Below are 27,973 nucleotides of genomic sequence, written 5' to 3'. Positions count from 1 at the left end.
CTCAGGCTATCTTCGCTGTGTACCGATAATTGAAGCCAGAGAGTTACAAGATGCCGACTTGAAACTTTACTACAAACATATTTTCTTATACTGACACTAATTACAAATATGTGACTAGAACTGAAGTAACGGAACAGGTGACTTACCTTCTACGTGTAGGTTCCGAGTTGTCACAACACTCAGCGAATGTAATCAGCTGTTGAAAATGAACCGAGCTCAATCTTAAATACTAAGCTGCCGCCATATTGTCTCCACTGGTCACGTGACAAAGCGAGACATACGTTCAGCGGTTTTTCGAGGAGTTTCACCTCCCCTCTCTATATAGGCTCCCTGCTGAAACAAACTATCCAAGAAACTTAAACAACTATTACTTTTTGTTGTTTTTTGTGACTTACTTACTCAACTAAGCCGTCTAAGGTTTGATTATGTAAAGATGATATTTGGAAGACGCACACGAATTCATACAAGGTTCCATGTACTTCCCTGCATATATACTCAAAGGCAAATGGTGGTTTATGGTTTGTTGCATATATATTTTGTATATATTATTGTGAAATGTTCTTGAAAATTTTGGACTATAGGGTTTCAAACACAGGGTCTCTAATTATACTGAATAAATAGCTGATTGCAACACACTGACTCACACTGCCACTAAATACTCGGATAATGGCTGGTGTTAAGATAAAGTTGTCACAGATAAGTTAGTGACGTGTTTGACAGTCATTATCGAGACAACACCGGGTGTTCATATCAATGAAAAACTTGCTAAAACACTACTGCATAGCATAGCTATGCGTTAGTTATTACACAATATTCAAAGTTAACTACATGTATATTCATTATCACACAATATCAAAGTTAACCTATCATGACAGAAAAAGTACAATACAATATATGTGCATGCTATTATAATGCTAGGAGTGTGTCAACTAAGAACATTAAGCAAGTGTGATATTGATCTTATTACAAACATCCTACTTTTACTAAATGCCATAACAACAAGTCTATGATCTCATGCCAGTCATGAGAATTTGAAAACCATGTATTGGATGGCATCTGTAAGAATCAGATCAAACTGACGGCCTTAGTATTTTCACTAAGATGAGTTGGACCCCCAGAATGACAGTTCACTTTGTTTTATAACTGGATGTGTTATGCAAAAAAAATTGAAAATACTGTTATGTGCAGATGGAAAAAAAAGGCTTTTAGTAACTTTATGTATTGCCCCAAATATTGCAGTGTACTACAATAAACTCTCCTGCACTGCTACACGTATTGCATTCTGAAATAACCACTAGCCCAGCAGCCTGATGCTAGGTAAAGCTTCTCCTGGTTGCGAGGTAGCTGGACTGCACTGTTTGAAAAGTTATGAACCTGGAAGTTGTGGTGAGTCATCTGGTCCTTACAATTTGTAACATTGATGTGTAAGTTTGTACTTTATGAAAGAAATAATAAGTAACTACTTTTGAGAGTTTTGTATCTTTAGTTACTTTGCTTTGTAAATTTTCATTTGGGCTAGGAACTTTTAAAACTTCCTATCCTGGTTTACTAGTTATCCAGAAAAATGATTTCATACACTGATTGAATTATATTGTGAAAGAAATGAAATTTGTAATGTTCGTTTCTTTCAAACTGAATCACAGTACATGTGAGTAATCACTGTGCTTTTTATAGCTTCTATCAAAGTATAAATGGAAAAAAACATCCATATTTACAAATAAATTTTAATTTACAGTACAATTAGTTCATTTTTTCATACTTGATTATTGTTTAAATATTTAATACCATGGATCAAGACACTGGGTAAGCTCTCAAAATTCAGGGGAACCCACAATATTGCATCTGGTAGCTTTAATTTGACAATAAATCTGGCTACCTTTTCATTTTACAGCTTAGCTTTTTGTGAGTTCAGAGCACCAGATACTGCAGGGGTCATCAAGTTTCAACATAAACATACTAAAAAACAATGCCTAAAATGTGGGAAGGGGAAAGGGGTTGGGGGGAGTCATTGACTTTGTACATACATTTTTGAAGGGTTGGGGTGTGGGTGTCATTCACATTGTACATGCTTCTCCATAAAACTCATTATGATGGGTATATACACATAGTTATTTTAACATCGCATAAACGTAAACATTAACTGTTTTGGACTGGCATTTATTTTTTGTGAGTATATATTTCAACTTTTCCATCGCATATTTTATGCAAACTCACAGCTTATCTTTAGCACTGGAGTTATTTGGATACATTTTGCAGCTTCTGAAAACATAAGATATTGAAGGTTGTGACAATGCATGAATAAGCAGTGTTGTTTTTTTCTGCAGAGACTGCTTTCTGGCTTTTGTCAGATGAGAAAGCATTGCCAAAAGATGTCTTCACATGTGCACTGACGAATTGCTTGTTCCCCCTGCATCCTTCACACTGACATTACATCCCGGATTTTCTTCCACTTTTCCATTCAATTTCCCCTTTGCTAAATCCGAAATGACGCCACACACTGGCCGTAGCACATTAGCTTCAGACAAATTGGATTTCTGTATGTTCCCCATCCACCATTTCCAAGCAAATCAAGGGAGGTAACAATCTAACCTACGTGCATTACACTGAGGGTCTGTTCATACAGATATGTCATAAGTTAGCTTTGGCAAAAGAAAAAACATGATCAATTTTATGAAAACTTAACCAAACAATCTTTACCAGTATACTAGTATATTGTAAATATATCCATACTTATCGTACTGCAGTTTACTGGTAAATCCGTTACACCATGCAGCCCTAGTTTTAACTGCTATCAGGCCATGAATAGGTAATCAATGAATGGATGAAAACACATAGATGTGGTACACATGGAACAATTAATAACATATCTCCTGTTACTCATAACATATTTTCTCATTTGGTGTTTTCGAAGGTGATTGGGTAGCATAATCCATTACATGCAGTTTAATAACCTGCCAACACTGATACTTGTCCAAGCCCTATCACACCCTCTTCGATATGGTAGCCAAATCCTCCCTTAAGGCAATGATGCACTAAAGTGACCTTTAGCAAACCTGTCACTGTATTCAAAATCCAGTTAATGTCACAATGTCAATTCCCTGATTGTCTGTGACTGTCACATAGCTGGAATATTTCCTCAGCCTGGTATTAAACATTAAAAGCTCAGCATCTTGAGAATGGCTGCCACAACCCCAACACAGCCGACCAGCACTGCGCTGACAACCACGGCAGTCACAGATGGCATGTTCTGTTCTACCCATGATCTTGTGAGGGGCCTGGCAGGGTAGTCCTCTGATTCTGGCTCATCTTGCATAATCTCTGATTCTTTAATCTTTCCCTCAGCAAATAACACCTGCAAATAACAAACTGTTTCTTCAAGTAATCACTCAAAAAATGTAGATGTACTATTAGCATCCCTAAAAGCTTGTATTTAACCTTGACATTACACAAGTAACTAATGCCTCTATAATTGATCCACTATACAGAGATCACTGATGTCTATGCTTTTTGAGCCCCCACTTCCTATCAACACCTGTGGTCCCCACTCCATGTTAACACCTAGGACCCCTCTCCATGTCAACATCTGTGATCACCCCTCTATGTCTACACCTGGAACCCACTGTAGGACTTGCCACCTCCACATATCAACACCTGGAACCCCCTCTCCATGTATACTCTTAGGACCCCCTCTCCATGTCTACACCTGTGACCCTTATCACTATATCTACACCTGGAACCACCTCTCCATGTCAACGCTTGGGATCCCTCTCAATGTCAACAGCTGGGACCACGTCTCCATGTCAACACCTGTGATCCATCCTCCATGTCAATACATGGAACCCTCTCTCCATGACTACACCTCGGACCTCCTCTCAATATCTACACTTTGGAGCCCTCCCCAAGTCCAGATCTACACCAGTGGCAACCACATCTACACCAGTGTCAACAATATCTACACCAGTGACCCCCATCTCTACATCAGTGACCCTGTCTACACAGTAACCCTCATGTCTACACCAGTGACCCCCAGGTCTACATCATTGACCCCCATGTCTACACTGTAACACATATGTACACCAGTGGTCACCATCTCTACACCTGTGACCCCCATGTCTACACCAGTGACTCCTAAGTCTTCACCAGTGTCACCTGTTTACACAAGTGACCTGCATGTCTGCACCAGTGACCCCCATGTCTACACCAGTGGTCAACATCTCTACATCAGTGTCACCCCAAATCTACACCAGTGACACCCATGTCTACACCTGTGTAACCCATGTCTACACCAGTAGCTCCCATGTCCTCACAAGTGTCACCCGTGTCAACGCAGGTGTCACCCATTTCTACACCAGTGTCACTCCATATCAAAATGTGTCACCCACCTCTCTGGCTGCCCTCTCCCCAGCCTGGATTGCTCCATCCATGTATCCCATCCATTCTGTAGCTGTTTCTGTTCCAGCAAAATACACACGGTGGTGTGGCTTCCTGATCTCCCTGAAGAAAACATTTCTTCATATGCATAACATATGTCTCCAATGATATAACAATAATGACTCTGACAATCATCTTTAGTTGGCATGACAAAGCAATGTACACTCGCATGATCAGACTCAACAGCCAATGGGTTTATATGAGAGCAAGGCATGATGGCAAGTACCTAACGTCAAGTTGTAGAATACATTCTATACAAGCACTCAAGGGAAGCGCAAAAACAAAGCTCCCTATTCACTATTAAGCTCCACATTATGCTATGTGTCCACCCCCTTCGGAGGGGCAATGACGTAATCGCTTTGTGAAGGAAGCACTTCTGTGGTAGCTGAAACAGCATTATCTCACAAGGAATACAATCCATACTTCTAACCGTCCGTAGCATCAACGACAAAACACTGAAACAGTGTTACGAGTCTAATTCACTTCCTTCCACATTGTGCAAGAGGATGGAGTAATATGTTATCAAGTGTAATGTCATTTCACTTCCCTCCCACACTGTGTTAGTACTCTGAGGGGAGGTGTGACTACGTCATTCCTTCACCAGAATTCATGAACTAGTGTAATGTGGTACAGCTTACCTTCCATACACTGTCAGTACTCCAGTGGAAGTGTGACTGGATAGCATCCCCCTTTTTAACAAACTATTGTAATGTCATAAAGCTCACCTTCCATACTGTGTAGCACTCCGAGAATACTGAACCAGTGCAATGTGGTACAGCTTACCTTCCATACTCTGTCAGTACTCCAGGGGGAGGTGTGACTGAGTAGCACCCCCGAGAGTATTCATCCTCCATCCAGTTCTTCTCCACATATCCCACAGGCTGAAGAAGTATTGTTTTGAGTAGTAAGAAAAGTCTAAAAATGATTGATGTCAAATTGCATGAGCCAAATATGTTCTCCTCTTTATTAGAATGTACCCATGAAACATTAAAGAGCATGAATGACAAGACTAGAAATTGCATATTTCTCTAAAACTATTCACAAACATCAAACTCATTACCTCCAAAAACTTCTTGCATCTGAATACATCTGCAAATTGCTCGCACAGTTTCTGCTTTCTGAAACGAAGTATAGCATCTGTATCATATCATAATAAAATACACTGAAATACTATTCTCGCAACAACAAGGGTGAGTGTTACAGAAAGGAAACCATTACATCCACTGTACGGTTGTTACTGCCATAATATACAATGATATAGTGTCAGTATTGGACCAATACGTGTTTTCCGTAAGGCAAATTTTTACTGGGTCACATATGCGTGGTTACCATAAATACTGCACCACAATACTATAGGTATTAGTATTTGCCCAGTACTGGTAGTTCCCTTTCTGTCTGGTGAATTGCGGGAGATCATCTCAGGACCATGCCGTTTGCTTCAGTGAGGTGGCTACAAGGTAGAATTTTCCACATTTCTGACTTTAAATTGAAACTAAAAAGCAACCATATTTGTTGTGAATCACTTATAGGGACTACTTTTTCAAGTACGGTTAAGAGCTGAGCTAAATTTTGGACAATAACATGCAGTATGAATTTTGCTGGGACAAGGGCAACCTGAAACACTCAGGATGTATGTCATGTTAGATGTTACATGTTCCTGTTAGATGACAGAAAGACTGTTGAAATACATCGTTAACATAAATTCAATACATGGTCGAGATTTATAGCATTGTCATACTAGACTGAACATCAAAAGATAGAATCAAAAGAAAAAGTGTAAACATGAAAATACTCGAAGTTCAAAAAGACATATAGCAGATGAATTGAATTTTGAAACATCTGTTGGGCTAGCTCATCCAGAACAAATCAGAGTTGTTATTTACATATGTTGGGGATTCATGTAAAAAAAAAATACTGAACTAGACGACAAAGTGCATCAGTGCAAAATGGCATCACTGAAATTTCAGAATCTGTTCCTCTCCTCAGTGTCTAAAAGTTATGCTCGAGGCTGAGGAAAATGAACTCTGAATGAATGAAAGAATGATGCATCATGTTTACATCTAGCTTCATAAAATTTGCAACCATTATGGCTGTTTACTGGGCAATACTTCTTTGCCTGTTCTAGGCCAGTGAACGTCAGTGGGGAAAATAGTACAGGACCGATTCTGGAAGCCTTACACGGGCCAGATTTTCTGACTTTAGGGGGCCAATATTGGCCAAGTTACGTGATGTTAGCTTCACAGTTCACCACAACATCACTGAACTGGTTTGCCATACCAGTCTGAGATATTAGATCTCCTCATGTCAGTGAAAGTCTTGACTTACAGAGGTAAACTTAAACGTTGTCCATTACAATGGTCTTGGTGACCGTTTCTGCAAGTCAACTATTCCATGGAAGTCATTCCCAGAACCATTTCATCACTCTCTACAACTCTCTACAACCCTCTCCACTCGACTCTTTCGACTCATCATCTGTTGGTTGACACATCCCACAAGGGCTGGGGAGCACACTTCCTCGACCATTAAGCAGTTGGGTTGTTGTGTTTAGAACAGGCCCTTCACATCAACAAACTTGAGTTCAATGCCATGATATTAGCTGTCAAGCATTGGGCTAAGGAACTTCAGTCATCCAGTATACTCATCCAGTCAGACAATTTGATGGAAGTTTGGTACCTGACCCATGTGGGATCTATGGGACTGGCGAATCTGCTTCAATGGGCAGTGAGATTCTTTCGGCGCTGTCATTGTCGCCCAAGCAAGACACATTCCAGAAGCCAAGAATGTGATAGCCCCATCTTGCTTCAGCTGTCACCGAATGAGTGAAAATAATACAGCCTCAGAAATTCCACACAGTGATCTACCCATTAATATCACCCCCAGTAGACTTGTTCGCCACTCCATTCAAGCACCAGCTCCCAAAGTATTTGTATCTGATTCTGAACACCAAAGCATGCAACCTTGATGCGCTGGCAACGTCATGGGAATGGCTAAACATGTATATGTGTTCTCCCCTACAGCTCTGCTACCCAAAGTAGCACTACAAAATTTGGCCACCACCAAGAACATACTTCTATTTTTGACCAACCCCAGAAGTACTCAGTGAGAATATAAGTTGGTTTAACTTGTTTGAGTGGCATTTTAGAAGTTGAGGTGTACAAATAGGACAAATTGTATGGATATCAACTTCTTTATTGCGTGATTGCGACATTTCGGTGCAGATTCTTGTACCGTTGTCAAGCAGGAATGACAACGGTACATGAATCTGCACCGAAACGTCGCAATCACGCAATAAAGAAGTTGATATCCATACAATTTGTCCTAAAAGTTGGTTTGTTGATGGGTCAGAAGTCTGACAGAACCAAACCCAGATGACCTACTTCTTCATCCTCACTCAGATCTTCACCATGGGTTCCCCCGGACTCTATCTCTTCATGCCTGGCACAACTGGAGAAATCTCTTATAGCCAGGGGTAGAGGAGTCACAGCTAATACAGTTGCTCATTGGACAATAATCATGCGATGACAAATGTAAGAGATTTGAAGGTTATTGCAAGGCTTGAGTCTCCTACTCCCGCCTCTGCTCAGGTCATCGCTGACTTTCTACATCTGCTGCAAAAAACCTCAAAGGTACCATATTACCAACATACTTGGCTGCCATTAGTTCTGTTTTGACTTCCACTGCAGGGACAAAGTTATCCACTGTTCCCGAATTACAGTATTTACTATGTTCATACAAGCTCACTCATCAGTCCAGGAAATTTCAGGCTCCGGCCTAGGATCTTTCAGTATTCTTTCGTCACCTGGATTTTGGAGAGTTCTGCATGTGATTGTTCACCATTTAAGTTCGAATTTTGATTTTGATTTGTATTGTATTATATGCACAAATTAAAATTTAACGTGTATATTTGACTCATATACAGAGCTGGAAATAGCTGTGTACACATCCCCCGTGATCTACTGGTGATTTTCGAGAAGAATTCTGATGCAGCAATTGGAAACGTATGATACCAGAAATTGTTTTATCATCAAGAGCAATAGAATCTAGTATTGGGTAATTCTAATTGGAGGTTCATGATAGTTATTATTGGGTCATATTTCACATTACGCTAAGCTGAATATGAGTCCCTCAGAACTGTTACAAGTCCCTAACAAAAATTAATGCCACAAATATTAATCAAAGTGCTTTAGTGTTACTACAGGATGCACAGATTAGTCAGATCGGTTTGTTTTCCCTGGACAGACCGTGTAGTATCTAAATTGTAACAAACTGAGACTCTTCAATTTGAACATGTAATTCATATCCAATCACATCAGACACAGATGTTAAAAGATCATTGGAAGTGGTTGGAGTTCTTGAGAATTTCAATGTCTTCCGTTTCAAATTCACATGAAAGGTCAAGAAAACTTTAAAACTTTGTCAGAACAGATTTCATCGAGGCGACAGCTGCTTTGTCTTTTTCATACATACTGTTGCAACCTGGAAATCATCAAAGAGTTTGGGAGAATGAACAGACAGCTGATTATCTTTATGATTGATATGTATGGTCAAAGTACTATTCTTAAATTTTCCATTTAGCATCTTGTTACCATTTTCAGTACATAGTATACAAAACATTAAATCACCTTCCCTGTCATAATTTAGCCATAACCGATGAGTATTCAAACAACCTGACTGAAATGTCCTGACGGTGTGTTTTCAGACACTATTGCCCTCTTCCTGGCACAGTATTCACTCAATACCCTTATTTCAGTTTTGCAAACTAAACAGCCTTAGTATATATCTGGGCAGCATGTCGACTACTGTATTATAAAAACAACAGCACCGCTCTACTGACATTCTTTTAATTCAGAGGACCTTTGACAAGCAAATATTTTCTTTTACTAGAAAAATTAAAAAAGGTATTAGCCAGATCCATGTAATTTCAATCTAATATTTTGTGAATAAGTTCAACTATTCCAACCAAAGTTTTGTCTTGTTTCTTCATTTTGTTCAGTGACTCAAAAACAAATTACATCAAAAGAAATATGCCAACTGCAAGCCACTTACACATGTATGAACACAAATAGTAACTGATTGACGTACTTGAACTATTGACATTGAACATATTATTTCATACATGCCATCATAATGATCACTGAAATAATTTATTTATCTGATTACTTTTCCAGGAATTGAGATTCTGAACCTTAAACAATAGAATGATATTCTATTTCAGCAAAACTTTCACCATGTCTAATGTCGCTTTCACTTTCAAATTAAATGGAGATAGATTTATCAGTTGTTAAGCTACTGATTAAGGCTTCCGGCTTTTCTCTAGCTGGTTTTGAGAGCTAGATTTTATCTCCACACTGTGGATTTACAGTTACATTGTTCATTGACCAATCAGTTTGTCTGGGGAAACCTCATTTGCATATCGCTTATCTTCGATAATCTTACTACTCGGATTACGCAGAAAGTGAAAATGATAAGGCTGCAATGGTCACATGGGTAACGAGATGGGGAGCATGCTGCATGCCCCGTATGGACTGCGGTAAGTTGTCCTTTAGTGAGCGCAGCACAGTATACACTCAGTGTAGAAGCAACAGAGGGAGATGTAAGCAGTGAGATAAGGTAAGAGTATTAAATGTACAATTTATAGTTAAAATTTCCAATATTAGTACATGTGGGAATTCAAGAAGAGAATATGTTTCTAGTACTATGCACATATTGTACAATTTGATATGGCACACTGATGGCCAACATGCTGATCATGTTATCAACTGGGGGTTCTCTTGGACCAGACCCTTCTATTTGCAGGCTGTTTTGAAAGAGATGACCGACATAACATTGACCCACCTTTCGTCCTTTGTAAGTTGACCGTAGCTGCGACACTTGTCAGCCAGGATGAAGGCCATGATCGAAGGATGGGAGCCGTCTGGTTTTGTGTCATCAAAACATACCGCAGATGGCCCTGTATCACTCAGAGCTATTCCTGTCAGATCTGTAATGTCATAAGTCACTTGTGATGAAATAGCTATTCCACTTAGATCTTTAACATTATGCATCCTTAGAAATGTAGCATTGCTTTGTCATTTAGATTTGTAACATTAGACATCACACAGCTGTGTCACTTAGATCTGTAACATTATGGATGACTAGTGATGAAACACAGCTGTTCCACTCAGATATGTAACAATATACATCACTATTGATGAAACAGCTGGGTAACATCACATATACATCACTAGTGATGTAACACTAGTGTGCCACATAGATTTGTTAAGTTGGCAAAAACAGCAGTAAAATATCTCTTACAGTTTCATGTATTGCATCAAGTACTCTCTGTGAACTTTATTGTGATTGTTCCTTCGGTTCCATGTATCAAGTGAAGTTTAAACTCATTATCCCCTTCACTTCCATGTATTGTGTCCTAAGTTCTCTGGGAGAACTCATGTTCCCCTTCACTTCCATCTATTGTGTCAAGTTGTGTGGGAGAACTCATTTTCCCCTTCACTTCCATCTACTGTGTCAAGTGCTCTGTGAGAACTCATTTTCGCCTTCACTTCCATGTATTGTGTCCTAAGTGCTCTGGGAGAACTCATTTTCCCCTTCACTTCCATGTATTGTGTCCTAAGTGCTCTGGGAGAACTCATTTTCCCCTTCACTTCCATGTATTGTGTCAAGTTGTCTGGGAGAACTCATTTCCCTTTCACTTCCATGTATTGTGTCCTAAGTGCTCTGGGAGAACTCATTTTCCCCTTCACTTCCATGTATTGTGTCCTAAGTGCTCTGGGAGAACTCATTTTCCCCTTCACTTCCATGTATTGTGTCCTAAGTGCTCTGGGAGAACTCATTTTCCCCTTCACTTCCATGTATTGTGTCAAGTTGTGTGGGAGAACTCATTATCCATGGATCGAGGCAAGTGCTCTGGGAGAACTTATTTGACCTTTGTTGCCTGTTTTGAGTCAGGTAGTGTGTAAACCTGTTACTACCTCCATTCCATATATTGTATGAGGTCATCTGCTGATTAAATCTATACTCCCCCAAAGTCGCATGTATATTGTCATGCGCTTTGTGTGGACTATTTATTACCTCAGATCCATATATTGAATAAAGTTCCCTGTGTGAAGCTGTTATTTCCTATATTTCATTTATTGTATAATAGGTGTAAACCTATTATCCCTTTCAGTTCCATGTGTTAAATGCTCACCTAGCTCTCTCCAGAATGGGGTGCTGTAGAACATGTTTGCCTTGATGACGGAGCCCATGGGGACTCGCTGAATCAACTGGGCCTTGAGACCAGGTAGCGGAGGTGTGAAGCGCACTGTGGATAGCAGCGGCAGTGGCATGGCGCTGATCACATATTTACACTGAGGGGAAGAGAATACACTCTCTAGGTCACCCAAACAAGTATGGTATGTTATAATTATTTCAGTTTTGATAGGTTTTGTATCACTGTCAGGGATATGTGGCTACAGTGGCATTTTAAAAGTTTTGCCAATTTCCATGTCATTGTACGTTTATCAACATTTGTCAAGCAGTTTATGTGAGTGTTTTTGAGGCATTCTATATCAATAGTCAAGTTTGTAAAGCTATATATTTCTTGAATCATTGATTCAGGGAACATGACGCAGAAAGTTATCGTGTGAATGACTGACCTTGACGACTTTTCCATCAGCGGTGTAAACGATTGCTCCTGCATCATCCTGTGTGACACTGGTGACTGGGGACTTGAGATGAACATCAGCACCGAGCCAGTCACTCATCCTCTCAGACATCTGCTGGGTCCCACCAATAACCTTCTTCTCCTTGGAAAATACATGAATACAGCTAAGGACCACAGATCTTGGATACATTAGAACATTGTGAAGCAACACTTATATGATTATATGTGGAAATTAATCCTCAGTGGGACTAAACTTGCATCCACATTTTCAGAAACTCACAGAGGCATGCTATGTTTCCTTTCAAATTCTTTTCAGTACCTATGCACATGGGATAAACTGGTTTTAATGATAGTTTAATCTCTACAGCTTGCAATAAATTTGGTTCAGATGTATTCATTTTAGTTCAGGCACCTGTAACAAATTCTGATATTGTCTCTATGTTAACAAGGGAATAATTACCTGCGTTAGTGTGTTACCTGTATTAGTGTGTTACCTGTATTAGTGTGTTAGCTTTCAGTTTGACTTGTATAAAAAATGGAGTTCACAGACAAGTTTTGAAACTTTTGAAACAAATAAAGCGACCTTGAATCTGACAAACCCTGAGCAGTACATCCATCATCTAAAGTTGTAAGTGCCAGAAACAACCAGTCTATCACATAAAAAGCATGTCATACCATGGTTACCAAGATATGAATCTTGATGCCTGCCATCGTGTCATGTACTACCAGTTCAGCAAACAACAGACTAAGTGTGTGAATGAGTGAGTTCAGTAATATGGTGGGGGTGGTTGGGGGAGGGGGAAAGGAGACTACACAAATAGGTTTCACACATTGTACCCATGTTCTGAAATCAAACCCATGGCCAAGATTTTTTAAGCTCTCTGAGCACCAGTCGTAGTTAATGTTACTGTATGTCATTTATGACTATCTTAGCGCTAAAGTCTAGGCTTCGAAAATCTTGGCCCAGGTCTTTGGCTTGACAAGCAAATGCTTTTATCACTATGCTAAACCACGGTCCCCACAAAGAGTTGAGTCTTATGACACTGTTCCATCTGCTAACTGATCAGATCAGAATTATACTGTCAGTGTTATGGTTGTCATATTCATGATCGACCTGTGAAGGTCCCAGGGTAGAATAGGCCTTCAGCTACCCATGCCTGCCATAAAAGGCGACTATGCTTGTCGTAAGAGGCGACTAACAGGATCGGGTGGTCAGACTCGCTTACTTGGTTGACACGTCATCGGTTCCCAGTTGTGCAGATCGATGCTCATGTTGTTGATCACTGGATTGTCTGGTCCAGACTCGATTATTTATAGACCGCTGCCATACAGCTGGAATATTGCCGAGTGCGGCGTACAACTAAACTCACTCACTCACTCATATTCATGATCACAAATGCCCATGTAGGGATTGGCTAAATTAACGTATGCACTGTCTACTCTTGTCGTCCACATAGCTACTTAAATTCATACAAGTTTTCACTCAAAGCTATGATTACTTGGAGAGAAAATGTAGCTATTAAATTTCACAATGACAAAGTTTTTTTTTGTTGCTATTTATCACTTCTATAAATCAGCCTCTAAACATTAAGGCTGTTACTACATACTTGCATATTCGGTGAACTGAACTGTAGCCCTTCATGAATTCAAGTCGTTATTTGTTCACCAGAGCTGAATATGTACATTTTTTTAATGGACCATGTCTTTTATTCAAAGTGAGATATGCAAGAATGGAATATGTCCCAGCCTTGAAGTTGTGCAAGTAATGTTAGTTTGCAAAGGCTGCACATGGTACTGTGGACTACAGCTGCTAGTCTATTACATACCAAATTTGAGTGTCATGTCAGATCACTAGTTATTACTACGACAAATTAACAGTAAACATGGGGCTCCGTATTGTGCATCAATCACTTAACTACAATGTTGTTTTTGTGAATAATAATTTGTATTTGTTATCCATTATTCGTGATAGATATCATATTTGCCACATACTGTATTCACTGCAACTCCACTGAACATAATACCATGATATTCTTTCATAATTACGTCATCATAATAATGTCATGAAATCAGGGCAAGTGGAAAATTAGTCAGGACAAGTTACTTCCTTTAGGGCAAGTGGCCTTTTAAATATAAATTGAACCCCATCACTTATCATTGAACAGGTCAAAAAAATGTACAGCAGACGCTGACAAACGAATAATGAGAGATGCAAAGTTTAATATCTGGATTCATCTACTGTATGAAATGAAGCATAAATCACTAATATTCATTTCATTTAACACAACAGACTCCATCTATAATGAATGGACAGACATGCTGCGTACACAACCATTATTGCCATATTAAACTATGTAATATGCTCTGACCAATAAATGAAATATACACTTGGACTGATATATTGCAACAGCTGGCTGACCTATCAACAGCCAGTCTCTCTACATTCCTTCAGCCGTGTACTGAGGAAGTAGAGTTATATCTCCCCACTTTTTCATATCTGTTATTATTTTTTTCTCAAATTAATAAAAAATATTCAGAACTTAAATTTATGGGAATGTAAAAGTAATGTGTCCTACAAGCATTGTGCTATTACCTCAGGAGTCTTTGACTAATGTTTAATGTGTGCTACATCTTGTTGACATTAGGGTCACAGTGTCATCCATCAACAACTTTCTTATATTGTGACTACTGTGGGTGGAGGGGAGACTAAGTTACGCTCTACTGGTGCTCCATCAGTGATGAGAGAGTGTGGCAGTGAGATCTCTTGTATACACTGAGGTCACTGACAGTGGAGGGCAGACTGAGACAAAAATCAGTCTGTGCTCTATCAGTGAATAGTGAGTGAGTGAGTAAGCTTTTCAAATGTGTTATGAGTGTGTATTTTCTGTATATTTTGTTATTGATTAAGTAATAATTATGATGGATCACATTTCGTATAATAGATGGTCAGCATTTTTAAGATTTTGGCAGCTGCCTCTCTGGAAACTATTTGCCCTTAGCTTTCTATTTGTTTACTTCCAGGAGATTATTCTAGAGCTCTCCACGCTAGTAGCGACAGTCGTATGTGCTCGAACATTCGAGAAATGACTGAACATATATATATATATATATATATGAATGTGTGTGTCCCTCCAACATGGCAACTAGCCTTTTTATATATATATATAAAAAGGCTAGTTGCCATGTTGGAGGGACACACACATTCATATTCTCTGGTGTATACATCATTGCCAATGCATGAATCTGCCTGAATCTACATTAACCGCTGCCAGACCGCTAGCTGTGTTACATTCTGCATAAGTGTTTCCCCTCAACCTCGCACTAAGCCTTTGATGTGTTTGCTATATTATATTTGGTGACCCACTGCCATAGATTTTGTCTCATTTGTATTATTTTTGAAATCATTATTGTGAAACTGACTTGTGACTTTGTATAACTTGCTCTCTTTGCTAAATAATACAACATTATTTGTTGTATTAGACTGTCTGTTTTAGGCTTGTCTTTGTTTTATTTTGCTGGTTCACAGGGGGTTTCTTACTTTGTTTGTCACGGCAAATTCTTAACCGTAACAAATGCTTATAGCAATATTCCAGCAACATCACAGAAGAGGACCCCAGGAATGGGTTTCATATATTGTACCCTTGTGGGAGAATAGAACCCCAGTCTTCAGCATGATGAGTGAACGCTTTAACCATTAGGCTACCCCACCGCCCCCTCCATCAGTGATGGAAGACACCTTGTTGACACTGAGGTCTGTGGATGGTGTTCAGACTGAGATTTATCAGTGATTATAGACATCCTGTTGGCCACTGTGTGAGGAGGGGAGACAAAGACTGACACTGTACTAGTGATCCATCACTGATTAGAGGCAACCTGTTAACATCGAGGTCACTGAGGGTGGAGATAAGACTGAAATTAACATTGTACCTGTGCTCCATCAGCGATGGTCGACACCCTGTTGAAAGTCTGACCACTGTGGATATATTGAAGGAAGTACAGAAGGGACAATTCATGTGCCTCACATGAAAATAAAGCTTCGACGAATATCTTCATTTGTTGTTTCACTTCCCTGAAATATACCAAAAAGGAGAAAAAAACATGCCAAATTACATGTACCTTGAAAGTGCAAGACCCCAAAAAGAGCGAACATTATTCTTAAAAACAGTCACTCTCTAGTTCAAAAACTGTTTTGTACTGTTTAAATCGCTTGATAAAGCACCATCAAGATGAAAGATAATATATTTTATCATAACAGGAACCTGATTGTAATGATTTCCGACTGATGGAAATTTTAGTTATGTTGAAGTTTATTGCAGTTATCGTGCTACTGTAATTTACCTGTAAGCACACAGTGTAACCATTCGAGTCAGCATCCAAAGAAAGTATCAGCTCTTGGAACAAGAAGCCATGCAAAAATATAAAAAATTCCTAAACATTGTTGACTGATAAATTTCCGAATGGCCTTTACAAAAACATATAATTCCTTTACCCGATCCAGCAAATAGAGTCGATGAACTCCTGTACAGTGATTGAGTCCCACTCCTTCGCCTTGGCTGCCTTCCAGGGTGCACGTATGGGCACCTGCAACCAGCACACTACTATGTTCATTCCATGTCACTGAAAAGTTCTATTCTCACGCTCACAGATCTCAAAATGATTACAGCAAGTTACTTACGGTCTTGAGAAAACTGGGAATAATACTTCTACTTCTAACCTGCTTTAATCATTATTTGAAATTCAAAATAGGTTATTCTTGAGAAGACCAGTGCTGCGTACAGACTGCATAATTGCACGTTTCATGCTAAATGTACTTACCTTGGCACTTTATTTAGAAATGTACATGCCAACAATGGTACAAGCAGCAGCTCTGGAAGACAACTGTCCAAATCAGAAAATGTTGGGTAAACAAACAAGCCATTGTTATGCACTGTACCTGTTCGGCCATCTTGTCAATGGTCCTGATTAGATGATTGATATCCAAATAGCTAAAGGGATTTTTCATAGGTGGTGTGGTTCCCCTAAAGGCTGACCAGGAGCCCTGAAAATATTCACACATGACATGACACAAGCATGGAGGTAATATCTTTGTCATATGTCCAGTTAAGCAGTTCCATACAGTGTTTATGACTAATTCAAGCAAACTCAAAATTCCCATTTGGTCCATAACGAAGGTGAGGATGAAATATCTTGTTACTCTCATACATACATGAAGTCCAACAAATCTTGAAATTGTGTTATCTTAATAATCATGGTCATTTTGACAAACTGCTGCCTCAGTCAGTTTCATCATGTAAGACACCCATCATTAAATTTGTTTATAAATAGTGTTAGTCACAATTAATGCCAGCAAATGTATTTATGATATGACACTAACATTAATATACAGGACGCTCCTGTACTGTTCATTGATCTTGTAGACTTGTAGTCCTAGTTCCTTGATGAGTCGGAACACTCTGTTCTGGGTGGGTCCAATGTAGGCGCCGCCCACATCTACCCAGCCATGAGTTGGGTGCTACAAGTAAACAAAGCATTGATCACTGGTACAAAATATGTTTGTTATTACAACTTAATCATGAATTTCACCTATAATGAGAAGTCAGTTTTCGACACTCAGGCAGTGATCTACACAGCTGATATGTTGGGGTGGGGTGGGGGCTTGGGATGTATATATTGTTTGCAAAATTGTGAATGTGTCCTGAATGTGGGAAGAATCAATCTCTCTCTCTCTCTCTCTCTGTCTGTCTCTCTCTCTCTCTCTCTCTCTGTCTCTCTCTAATAAAAGTTGCTTCTTGCTGTTCATGTACTGTAAATCATTAAAATTTTGCGAGCATGATATTTTTGCGAAAATTGCGCATGACTTAAGCTCGCAAAAATATCATGACGCAATTTGCTGGTAGAATGCAATGAATAATCAGCAAACAACCTGTCCTATCTTCACTTTATTATTCACCAGTTCATATAATTAACAATAGATCAAGACAATACATATATTAAGCAATGACAACGTGAGGAATGACTAATTACTAGCATTACTCGTACTCACGTGTCACATGTCAAACAATGGATACCTGAACAAAAGCCACTAAATCAGTACGTCCGATACTCCAGACAGGCGCCAAGCACACAACACACATTTCTTGGAGACTGTTTGAAAGGCCGAGACCATCCAGCGGGCGTGGATAGCTTTCATGACACTTATCTTGAGATCAACAGCTTCACCAACACTGACTAAACTGGTCCTTCATCAATGCCAATTTATTAGAGCCATTCCATTTAATCCCTTTGAACTGTTTTAAGCTTATATGGCCTATGCAGCAAGCGTTGTCTTTTAGGAAAACATCACTGATTGCATACATGCGGAAGTACTCCACTAAATGGTGTTCAAGATTAGCGGCAAACTTTAATATGTGATTGGATTTACTTCAGATAAAACTTTCAGATGCAAGTAGGCTTTGAAACTGTCAAACTAAACTACGTTTCAAAAATTAAACAAGTCGCAAATATATCGTGACGCAAAAATGTCTGTTGGTCGCCACTCGCAAAAATATCATGACGCAAAAATTTCGTGATTTACAGTAATTATAACAATCTGTAAAAACATCAACATTGTAATCCTTGCAAACAAGAAGGTGATAAATTCAGCAACATCTAGACAGGGCCTCATTAATGACCTAATTCTTGTTTTGGTATTATGTACAATATAAGCTGTTCAGTGGTCGCGAGGGGGCCATGGGCTCGTGTACCCTCAAGGTGTGTTTATGTTCCCCAAGCCCATGGCCCCTGAGGGACAAAAGAACAACGTATTTATCTTACTGAACACCTGCATTTTAATTTTGAACTGTTTGAAGCACTTCTGTTGAATGCAAGGTGAATCACCATTCACGACACAAGGTAAACAGATTTAGAGTTATCTCCCTTCCACTGATTTTCAATCAAAACACATCGGTGATTTCTGTGCTTCATGCGTGGTTCAAAGGTATTCGAGGCAAAGAAGTACTACCATGAAGCACCAGAAGTGTTCGGAATTCCCAGCAGTGTACATAGAAAATAATACATCGCCTGTAAGCAGGGTACATTGAAAATAATAGAATAACTCTTAGCCAATCAGAAACCGACATTCATGTGAGAGGTAAGATAAGATATAATGTCAAGTCCCTGCGGGGCCCTAGGGCATTGCATGCAATATGTAAAGCCTGATATGGTAGCCCGCACAGGTAATGAATTGGTCCAAATGATATTACACATAACAGTTTTATAGGATATATCCTCATTGCTTGTTCAATCCATTACCCTTCCATATAAAACAGGACACAATTACAAGAAACATTACCACTACCTTGGCACCACTGCATGTCCAATGACTATACCAAAAACCACAATACCTTACATGTGAAATTGTGCATGCTTCACAATAAATGCAAAACAAATTTCATAATGATATATGGTTTAGATAGTCAGTTTACTTGAGAAAACATGACCAATGTCAGATTGTACATCTGTGAGAATATTTTACAGACGCCATAGATCATCAATGCAAAAAATTAGCTTCACAGTCCTCATTACGTCAGCAAGGTGACAAATTATAATAGCAGTTATAGAAATTAACACTCTTCTCCATGCATGTGGCAATTAGAAGTTTGTCTGGACGACTCAGAACCATGTTATTGGTCGGCTGCTGGCTGAGATGAAGGTACGTGTCATTGCTGATTACAAAGATGGAAAGACCTCCATCCATATCCCCTATTCTGATAACTGATAAAAAGGCCTAACCATGTTTGCCTCGTTACATTTGGCTAATACAAAGTTAGTGTTTAACTACATCAATCTCTTTCACTGGGCTAGTAGAAAACAGCTTGGACCAGGAAGATTCTATGTCTACTGGCCCAGACGGCCGAACTGAAAATAAAGTCAATTTCTAACACTGTGATAGCATTCATGTTCACAAAGACCTACAACAAAAGCTCAGTTGTTCTGTTCTTTTGTCAGCATGTTGAGTGAAAATGATTTTGATATGATGAATATAGCTTGTGATTTGATCCGAGTTGAAGAATAATACATAGAAGGATGAAGACAATTATATATAAGCTGACATGCTTTTTAAAAGAGAGCTAACGCAACAAGACAAGGTAGAGTGGTAGACCAATGCTTGTACCCTGACTGTGAAGGTCCGCCCTCCGACACGATCCTGGGCTTCAAGGACAGCAACACTCAGTCCACTCTTCTTGAGTAAACAGGCAGCACTCAGTCCTTTAAGAAAGATAATCAGAGTTCACATAAGCAGGTAAACTGTCTTATTTTGTATAATTACGGAGATGGATAAAATCCAAACCATACAAATCCCTTTGAACAAAATTTCTTTGGACAAAATTTCCAATCGAAATTACCAATATTAGGACAAAATACCTTTTTTTTTTGTTATTCTTTCCCTATTTCACAAAAAGCCCATTGATATAAGTAAATTATCACATTTTCATGACAGAGGTCAGTCAGACAAGTTGCTTAAATCATGTTTTGATCATCATGTTTTCACAATGGAAATCAGTGAGATAAGGTGATAAGCATGTTTCTGTAACAGAGACCATAGATAAATTGTGATAAATTGTGATAAATGTGATAAATTGTGTGTGTCTGTGAGGATGACTTTTCCAAATGGCACTGGCAACAACATCAGATTGTGTTGATTCATCTTATGTACTTGCATTGAATCATGATCTTCCAATGCTTATTTCATGAAGAAAAATGAAATATCTAATTCCAAATCAATTGTCAGCTTTCACACTGGTGTCTTTTTTTTCTGCATTGTGCCAAAATTTTGTTCTGTGGAGTTTTGACAGGTGGAGATTTTGTTCGGGTGGGTTTTGTTCAGTAAATTTGTGAGTAAATATGAAAGACTCATGCTAACAATATTAAAATGCCTTGAACTTGCATAAGCTGTTGGTCTAACTGTTGGGAATTTATAGAGCATAAATCTTGTAAATTTGCTCCTGTCGCTATAAATATGGTAATCAATTTCAACACAACTGAATACATTAATCACGAATGTGCATATTGCCAAAGAAAATGAATACTGATTTACACTAAAGAATTAAATTCTTAAATATATAAATATGGTAATCAATTTCAACACAACTGAATACATTAATCACGAATGTGCATATTTCCAAAGAAAATGAATACTGATTTACACTAAAGAATTAAATTCTTACTGTGGTCCAGTAAATGATAGATAGTGAGAACAACCAGCTTATGTAACCATCCATATTGCTGACAGTTTGAAAATATGGTTTCAGTCGAGACATGAATCAATGCATTTAGAATACTTATATGGCAGAGAATTTGATACTTTAGTAAGTGAAGTTAAGTTGTCCTCACCACTGATACCAGCGCCAATAACTGCAACATCCACACGAATGCCATCCATCTTCAGGTGCAGGTTGCACTAACAGAACACACTAGAGATAGGAAATGAAAATTCAAAATATTGTCAGCGCTGTGTAATATATTAATCAGCCATTATAACAGAATTGCTCACAGAAGTTCAACATCATGTGTGTGTTTTGCATTTGGTTGAATATTTAACACATCATTCAGCATTTTCTTCAGCTCAGCATGATGCCGTTCCGTAAATAATCAATTTTGGACCAGACAATCCTGTGACTGATATCATGAGCATCAATCTACATTGCTGGGATATGATGACATGCATCTACCAACCGACTGTCTGACCACCTGACCCCACTTGTCACTTCCTTCAACAAACGGGGGTTGCTTGAAACCAATCCTATTCCAGATCTTCAAGAGTTTTGACATGATTTGATTATGTTACAATTGGTATTAATTTACTCCTGCAGACATGAGTCCTGACTAAGGGATTGTCCATAATCTATGGTTAGAGGGGTGATGATCATTTTTATGGAGAAGCATGTAATGTAAAGACACCCCCCACCTTCTTAAATATATGCACAAAGTATGTGACCCCCAGCAGATCATGTATAAGATTTAATGTTATACCTGTGTATGAAATAGCGTCTGCCCGGCAGCCCACTGCTTACTAGTTTCATGGCAGGCTGTCAACTTTATAGTTGTGGGCCAATACATTTTCCAAGATTATATATATTTGACCATGTCACTGACTACAGACATATTTCGAAAACAATTTACAATCATAGTAGCTACATTATGTCTATACAGTTCATTATCAATCAAACTGTAAATTCCTCAGATCAACCTACCCATTTATCTAACACTAAATGTGACATGTCTAGAGAATGCTTTGAGCCAGTGAATAAGGTCGTTCTCTTCTGCTTTTCTGATTCAGATGGCAGTGACGCTAAACGAATCAACAGTGACCACAAAGTTATGATTTTATTAAATTTGCTTTTGCACATGTTTACCTCACTACAAGTAATTCATTAATTACTTTATTTTAAAACCATATCTCAATTTCCTATTTTTAATACAGGACTGGTTACATCTTAAAAGGGCCAGCAACATTTTCTAGATATCAGGCCTGTGGGCTTCCTGGCTTTTTTAGGAGTTTCATACACTGCTTATACTTATAGTGAATTTGTAACATGACTGTAATATCTAGATATTTTATTATGTTTACAGATGAATGCCAGAGTGAATCATGTTTCACATACACACAGCCTAAGTGTGACCTAGTGTATGTTGTCTGTCTCATAACACTTAACCGCGAAAATAATGATTCTGTTAAATGCTAGAACAAATGAATAAAAGCAAAATTCAAATATCTAAATTAAACCAGACTAAAGTTGTAGCAACAGTAGCATGCTACTACCTTGCAATTGTTCAAGGAATGTATCCATCAATATCCACATAAAGGAATGATTTGCCATTCATCTGCAGCCTACAAAGAATTCTGTTTCATGTCCTGTGTCATTTTACACACTATATGTAATCTATTTGTGACATCAGACCATAATTTATAACTTCTTTGTGTGGCATTATTTAGAAGTTAGAGAAGAATATATGGACAAGCTTTATGGACATAACATATTCTATAACACTACCCAATACCTCACCCAAGTGCTCACCCCATTTGGTAAATCAACTAAATCATTCATTTTGGGCTCTAGTGACTTTTGCAAGAAACTCGATCAAATATCTGACCCTGACCCCATTATCAGCTATGATCTTGCAGACCTGTTCATGAATGCATTACGAGAAGAAGCCCTCCTTGCCCTGTGACAACGGCTCAACAGCCTTGAACAACCCCTTGATACCAGCCTACCACTGACTGTATAACCAGGATAACGTCCACCTGCAAAGATTCTATCTGCTTCACCTCTCTACACCCTCACTGGCCTCCACATGTAAGCCCCTTGTCATCACATCTTACTGTACATCTCAATAATGTCATTTTTGTGTTTTATTTAAGTATGTTCTGTGCATATATACCACTCTGACTAGCTATTCTTGAAACATTTGTAGCCCTACAAACTCCTTAAGCCCATCCTTAACACACTGACTATGATCAAAGGTAAGAATTCTGAGGGCTAAGAACATTTCGAGAATAAGGGCTCTGTTCTCCACCTTCCTCATATTAGCTTGACAATGATACAAGAAGCTGTATCGAAATGCATAAGCTGAATAATGAAGTTGTTCATCCATAAAGCTTGTCCATATAACATAATTTATAACGTTGAGTACTTACGACTAGTCTGTCGTACAGACCCTGAGGTATACATATCCCAGAAAGCTCACACAAGTCTAGAAAATGTGGCAAGTCCTTTAGCTTCAGGAATTAAGAAAGTCTCTGGGCTCCAATTCATTATATTATTTTTTTTCACTATGAACGTTGTTTCAGTAAAATATTTTCATTTCAGAGACTAGCTGTTAGTCTAACTCCACACATGAGAAACGTGTAGGTTTATGCCACTAAACATGAGTAGCAGCAAAAGAGTAGTAACTGCTGTATTGCATGATAAATTGCCTGACAAACTCACAGGAAGACACTGTTTTTGACAATACAAATCAAACTTCATGGTTGCATTAGAAATGCATGTAAGCATTTGCAGTACACTTTACTTAAAAACTGTATATAACTAGCTATTATTTATACTAAGTAAATTTCAGATTTTTCTTTCAATGGCAAAGCGGTATTGTTTAGTTTACAGATTAAAAGAAACATGAGTTTTTCATCAGATATGTAACTGACATCACGTTTTCACATCACACTATTACATATTGAGGTAAGAAACACAGTTCTAACCAGGATCAGTCACAATGGATCAGTCACTATAACATCCATGCAGGCATAAGAAAATAGGAAAAACCTATATTGCTATGATACTTTATAACATTTAAGCAAGAACTACCAGTTATAGTTGTAAAAATGCCACATAAATGAGCATGCATTCCCCCTTTCCTAATGCCCTGCTGTCTGGGTTGAAGCAATGCAATATATCCCAATCACGTGTCCGTCACGGTCGAGGGAGCAAGTACTGAACAGCTTGCAGCTAGGTTTCCTAACTTGACTGCTGGAGGGAAACATTAATCGATCAGTTTCACATTAATATCATCAACACTCCTCAGCCATAAATGATATATGGTCACTATTGCGCAAAATGGTCGCTAAACTTGCCACATCTACAAATAAGTAGACATACGTACCTATCGCTCTGCGTCCACAAACTGACATGCACCGGACCGTAACACTTGTACGCAATCTTGTCTAATCATATAATATATGCGCTCTACTTAACAGCTATTGGTTTCTCTCGAAACGCGACTTATCTCCCTTCTATTTATTTACGTACGTCACTGAAACAGGCTACATACGCGGATGCACTAACAGTTAACGAATCTCTGGAATGAAGCTGTGGAAATCAAGATTTGCCACATTTTCTAGACTTGTGTCGGTTTTCATGGATATACTTTTTGGGTCTGTCATGGCAGACTGCTGTCCGGGGTTATGTTTGCAAACAATCACGAATTCATAATCGGAAGAGTCGTCTGTGTGGGTGTCTCGACTCTCAGGTCTGGGTATTAAACTTTCACGTTGAATCATCACATAGGGGATGGGGGAGTAAGGCAATTGGACGTAGTATCATCACATAGGGGGTGGGGGAGTAAGGCAATTGGACGTAGGACCAACCTTGATTGTCATATATTGTAAAAGCTTACGCCCGTGCCGACGGGGTAACCGGGAACACAGGACAATGCCACGGATCTTGCATGCATTGCCATCTTTAGGGGCAAGTGTGTACGGAGTGTGTGCATTGGCTGTGTTTGGGTTTCTGTGGTCACATGACCTCGGATGCTGGCAAAATATAAGCCTACCCAAGGAAAAGCGTCGATCGTTACTTTCGCGCGTGCAATCAATGCCATGTTCACAGTTTCCAATTCATATAAGGTTTATTTTGGCAGAATACATTAAATTAGTGATGGTTTGCTGGAGGGGAAATAGGTATAGGAACGGCCCGGTAGGTTGATGGTATTTAATTTGGGGAGACAGTTAAACGGGGGAAGAATTATATCTGGGGTTGTTTTTTTTTTTGCACTGTCGGTTTTCCTGTACATGTTTGCCCATTTATTTATGTGTTTGCACCAGCTTAAATTCTTTAACATTAATAACCGGAAACAACATTTTTTGAAAGGCAGTGAGATATATTTGTACATTACTCTACCGTCTTACATCCACACGCGTATGGACCCAATCATTAACGCAAAGTTTTAATGATCTCTTTTCTCTCGGTCGCCTAGCAACGCATTAACAGACGCCGTTGTTGCCATGCACCTCAAGGAAGTTGAAGCACACTACTACCTTGAGTTTTTTGCGTCACATCTTACACAGTCCATTCACTGTTTCTTTGCTCTTTCATTCTAGAGTGTAAAAAGTCAAATAAACATCTCCGACAGAATATGATTTGGTTTCACAGTGAAAATGTCCTCAAACGTATATCACTGTTTTAATTTGCATTGCTATATTTTTTTTGTTTACATAAGTTGTGCATCTCCAAATGCATGCTGTCATCGAAGTCGACGGATAGCAAACGATGTAAGCACTTTTACACATAAACATGTATTGTTATCAGACTTACTGTCGCGGTTGCAGAAGCATATCGAAGTAGCAACGTAAACTATTACAAAGTTCGCTCCGAAAAGCTTGCACTATTCCATGTCTCTTCTTATTTTTTACCCCGTCACACTGAGGCAGAATGAGCCGAAATGATCCCGAAATGAATATTTCTGGAGATTCCTTGAAATTCGAACTGAATTGTAAAACCTCTTACTTTATTGTGAATGCATTGCAACTTTTCGGGGAAATTCTTGTTACATTCTCAAAACTTTCGAAAATACGCGTTGACCAGCACATGCACACAACAGCTGTCGCCATGGAGAGATAAATGCCATTTAGAGTGGAAGGTTTAAGATTTCAGAGGTGCAATCTGACCTTGCGTTCACTGTACATACCTCTCAACCCGTTAAGATTCGAATTACAGTTGATCTTCAGTAAAACTCATACTTCTCGATAAAGGTGACTAACGCGATCGGGTGGTCAGGCTCGCTGACTAGGTTGCCAAATGTCATATCCCAAATTGGGCAGATCGATGTTCATGCTGTTGATCATGGGACTGTCTTTTCCAGACACGATTAATTAAAGACCGCCTCGATAAAGCTTGACTATTACTGAGTGTGGAGTAATGCTAAACTCGAGCACTGAATCCCCCATCACCCTACGACATCGTCGATGTCTCTCAAACAAGAGGCCGACAAATGAATCTCTCAAATCTGTACTTCACTAAATCGATTTCAAACTATAGGGATGCGTTGGTTAGTCTCCGTGGCTGGGGCAGATAGGACCATGACGCAAAGGAGCATCCCGGAATTGATTTTCAGATAACCGCAGACTGCGACAGTTTCGAGTAGTGCCACTCAGTCGTGACATGATGATTGTTGTATGTATGTGTAAATAGTCCAAAATATGTGACCATGATGTTCTCCAAGGTTATTGACTTCCGCGAAATGAGGTCACGCAGGTGGTTGATGACGTCATTTTTAGACTATTTTCACCCAACTGTTTTCTAAGGTCATGGTGAGGTCACAGTTTTTGGACTATTTATATATACATAGAACAGATGATTTCTTCTTTTGGAGGCAAACGAATGCAAAATTAATCACAGCGCTTTCCTTTTTTTAATTGTGATCAACGGACCATGCCGTTCCCCTTACATGCACGCGCATTTTGCTTTACAAGATTTCTTGGTGGCGTTCTTGCGGATACTTCTTCAAAGGCTTCCAAAACAAGAGACAAAGCTGAAATTTCCTTGATTTGACGCTGAAATTGTTTACAGTAGTATATTTGTCTTTTTTTTGTTTTTGAGTCCACTATCCTCAAAATCCCCTATGCGTATGTGTTCTTGAAGAGTGTATGCTCACTCTTACACAATATTTTCATTCCACTGGAAATTAAATTTGATATGACGTCGAATACATGTCGCGAGCTTAAGCAGTTCATCTGGATTGGCTGATTGATGGATTGATTGATTGCGGTTCATCTCAGCCGACGGATAAAACCTTCCTCGGTGTATAGGAAGATAAGCCCATTTCTCTTGGTTCGAATTTCGGTTGTTCGATTCTTGTGCGCATCATACCGAAGCATTACTAGATGGTACTTGTTGTTTCCCTGCCTGATGCTCGTCATTAAGGGGAACAAAACAACACAGGGAACTTGTCAGCTGGGAGTCATTATCCCATGCGTGAGTATGGTATCTCAGCTGTGTAGATAATAAACTGGCATCAGTTCTGACTACTACACACACCTAAACGTGTGTGACGGTGGGCATACACTTAGTTGTGTAGGATCAGTATTTGTGAGCATGACATACGAAATGACAGACTCAACACCATTGTGTGTGGTCTATGCTAGGG

The 27,973-nt window shown here is 39.0% G+C and overlaps 1 protein-coding gene across 1 annotated transcript; it reads right to left on the bottom strand.

Moving 5' to 3' along the window:
- Positions 1-371: 371 nt before the first annotated feature.
- On the bottom strand, positions 372-24,791 carry LOC137269804 (amine oxidase [flavin-containing] B-like). Its single transcript, XM_067803641.1, has 14 exons — positions 24,713-24,791; positions 21,449-21,528; positions 20,229-20,323; positions 17,451-17,588; positions 17,010-17,114; positions 16,566-16,657; positions 16,004-16,145; positions 12,069-12,218; positions 11,621-11,780; positions 10,267-10,411; positions 5,492-5,549; positions 5,215-5,312; positions 4,383-4,494; positions 372-3,352 (listed from the first exon to the last, which is right to left on the bottom strand). Exons 2-14 carry the CDS (start codon positions 21,495-21,497, stop codon positions 3,155-3,157), a joined length of 1,542 nt encoding a protein of 513 aa, XP_067659742.1. The 5' UTR covers positions 21,498-21,528; positions 24,713-24,791; the 3' UTR covers positions 372-3,154.
- Positions 24,792-27,973: the final 3,182 nt, after the last annotated feature.

The sequence above is a fragment of the Haliotis asinina genome, unplaced genomic scaffold, assembly GCF_037392515.1.
Source record: "Haliotis asinina isolate JCU_RB_2024 unplaced genomic scaffold, JCU_Hal_asi_v2 scaffold_17, whole genome shotgun sequence".
Lineage (NCBI taxonomy): Eukaryota > Metazoa > Mollusca > Gastropoda > Lepetellida > Haliotidae > Haliotis > Haliotis asinina.
This window is presented reverse-complemented; position numbering and strand designations above follow the sequence as displayed.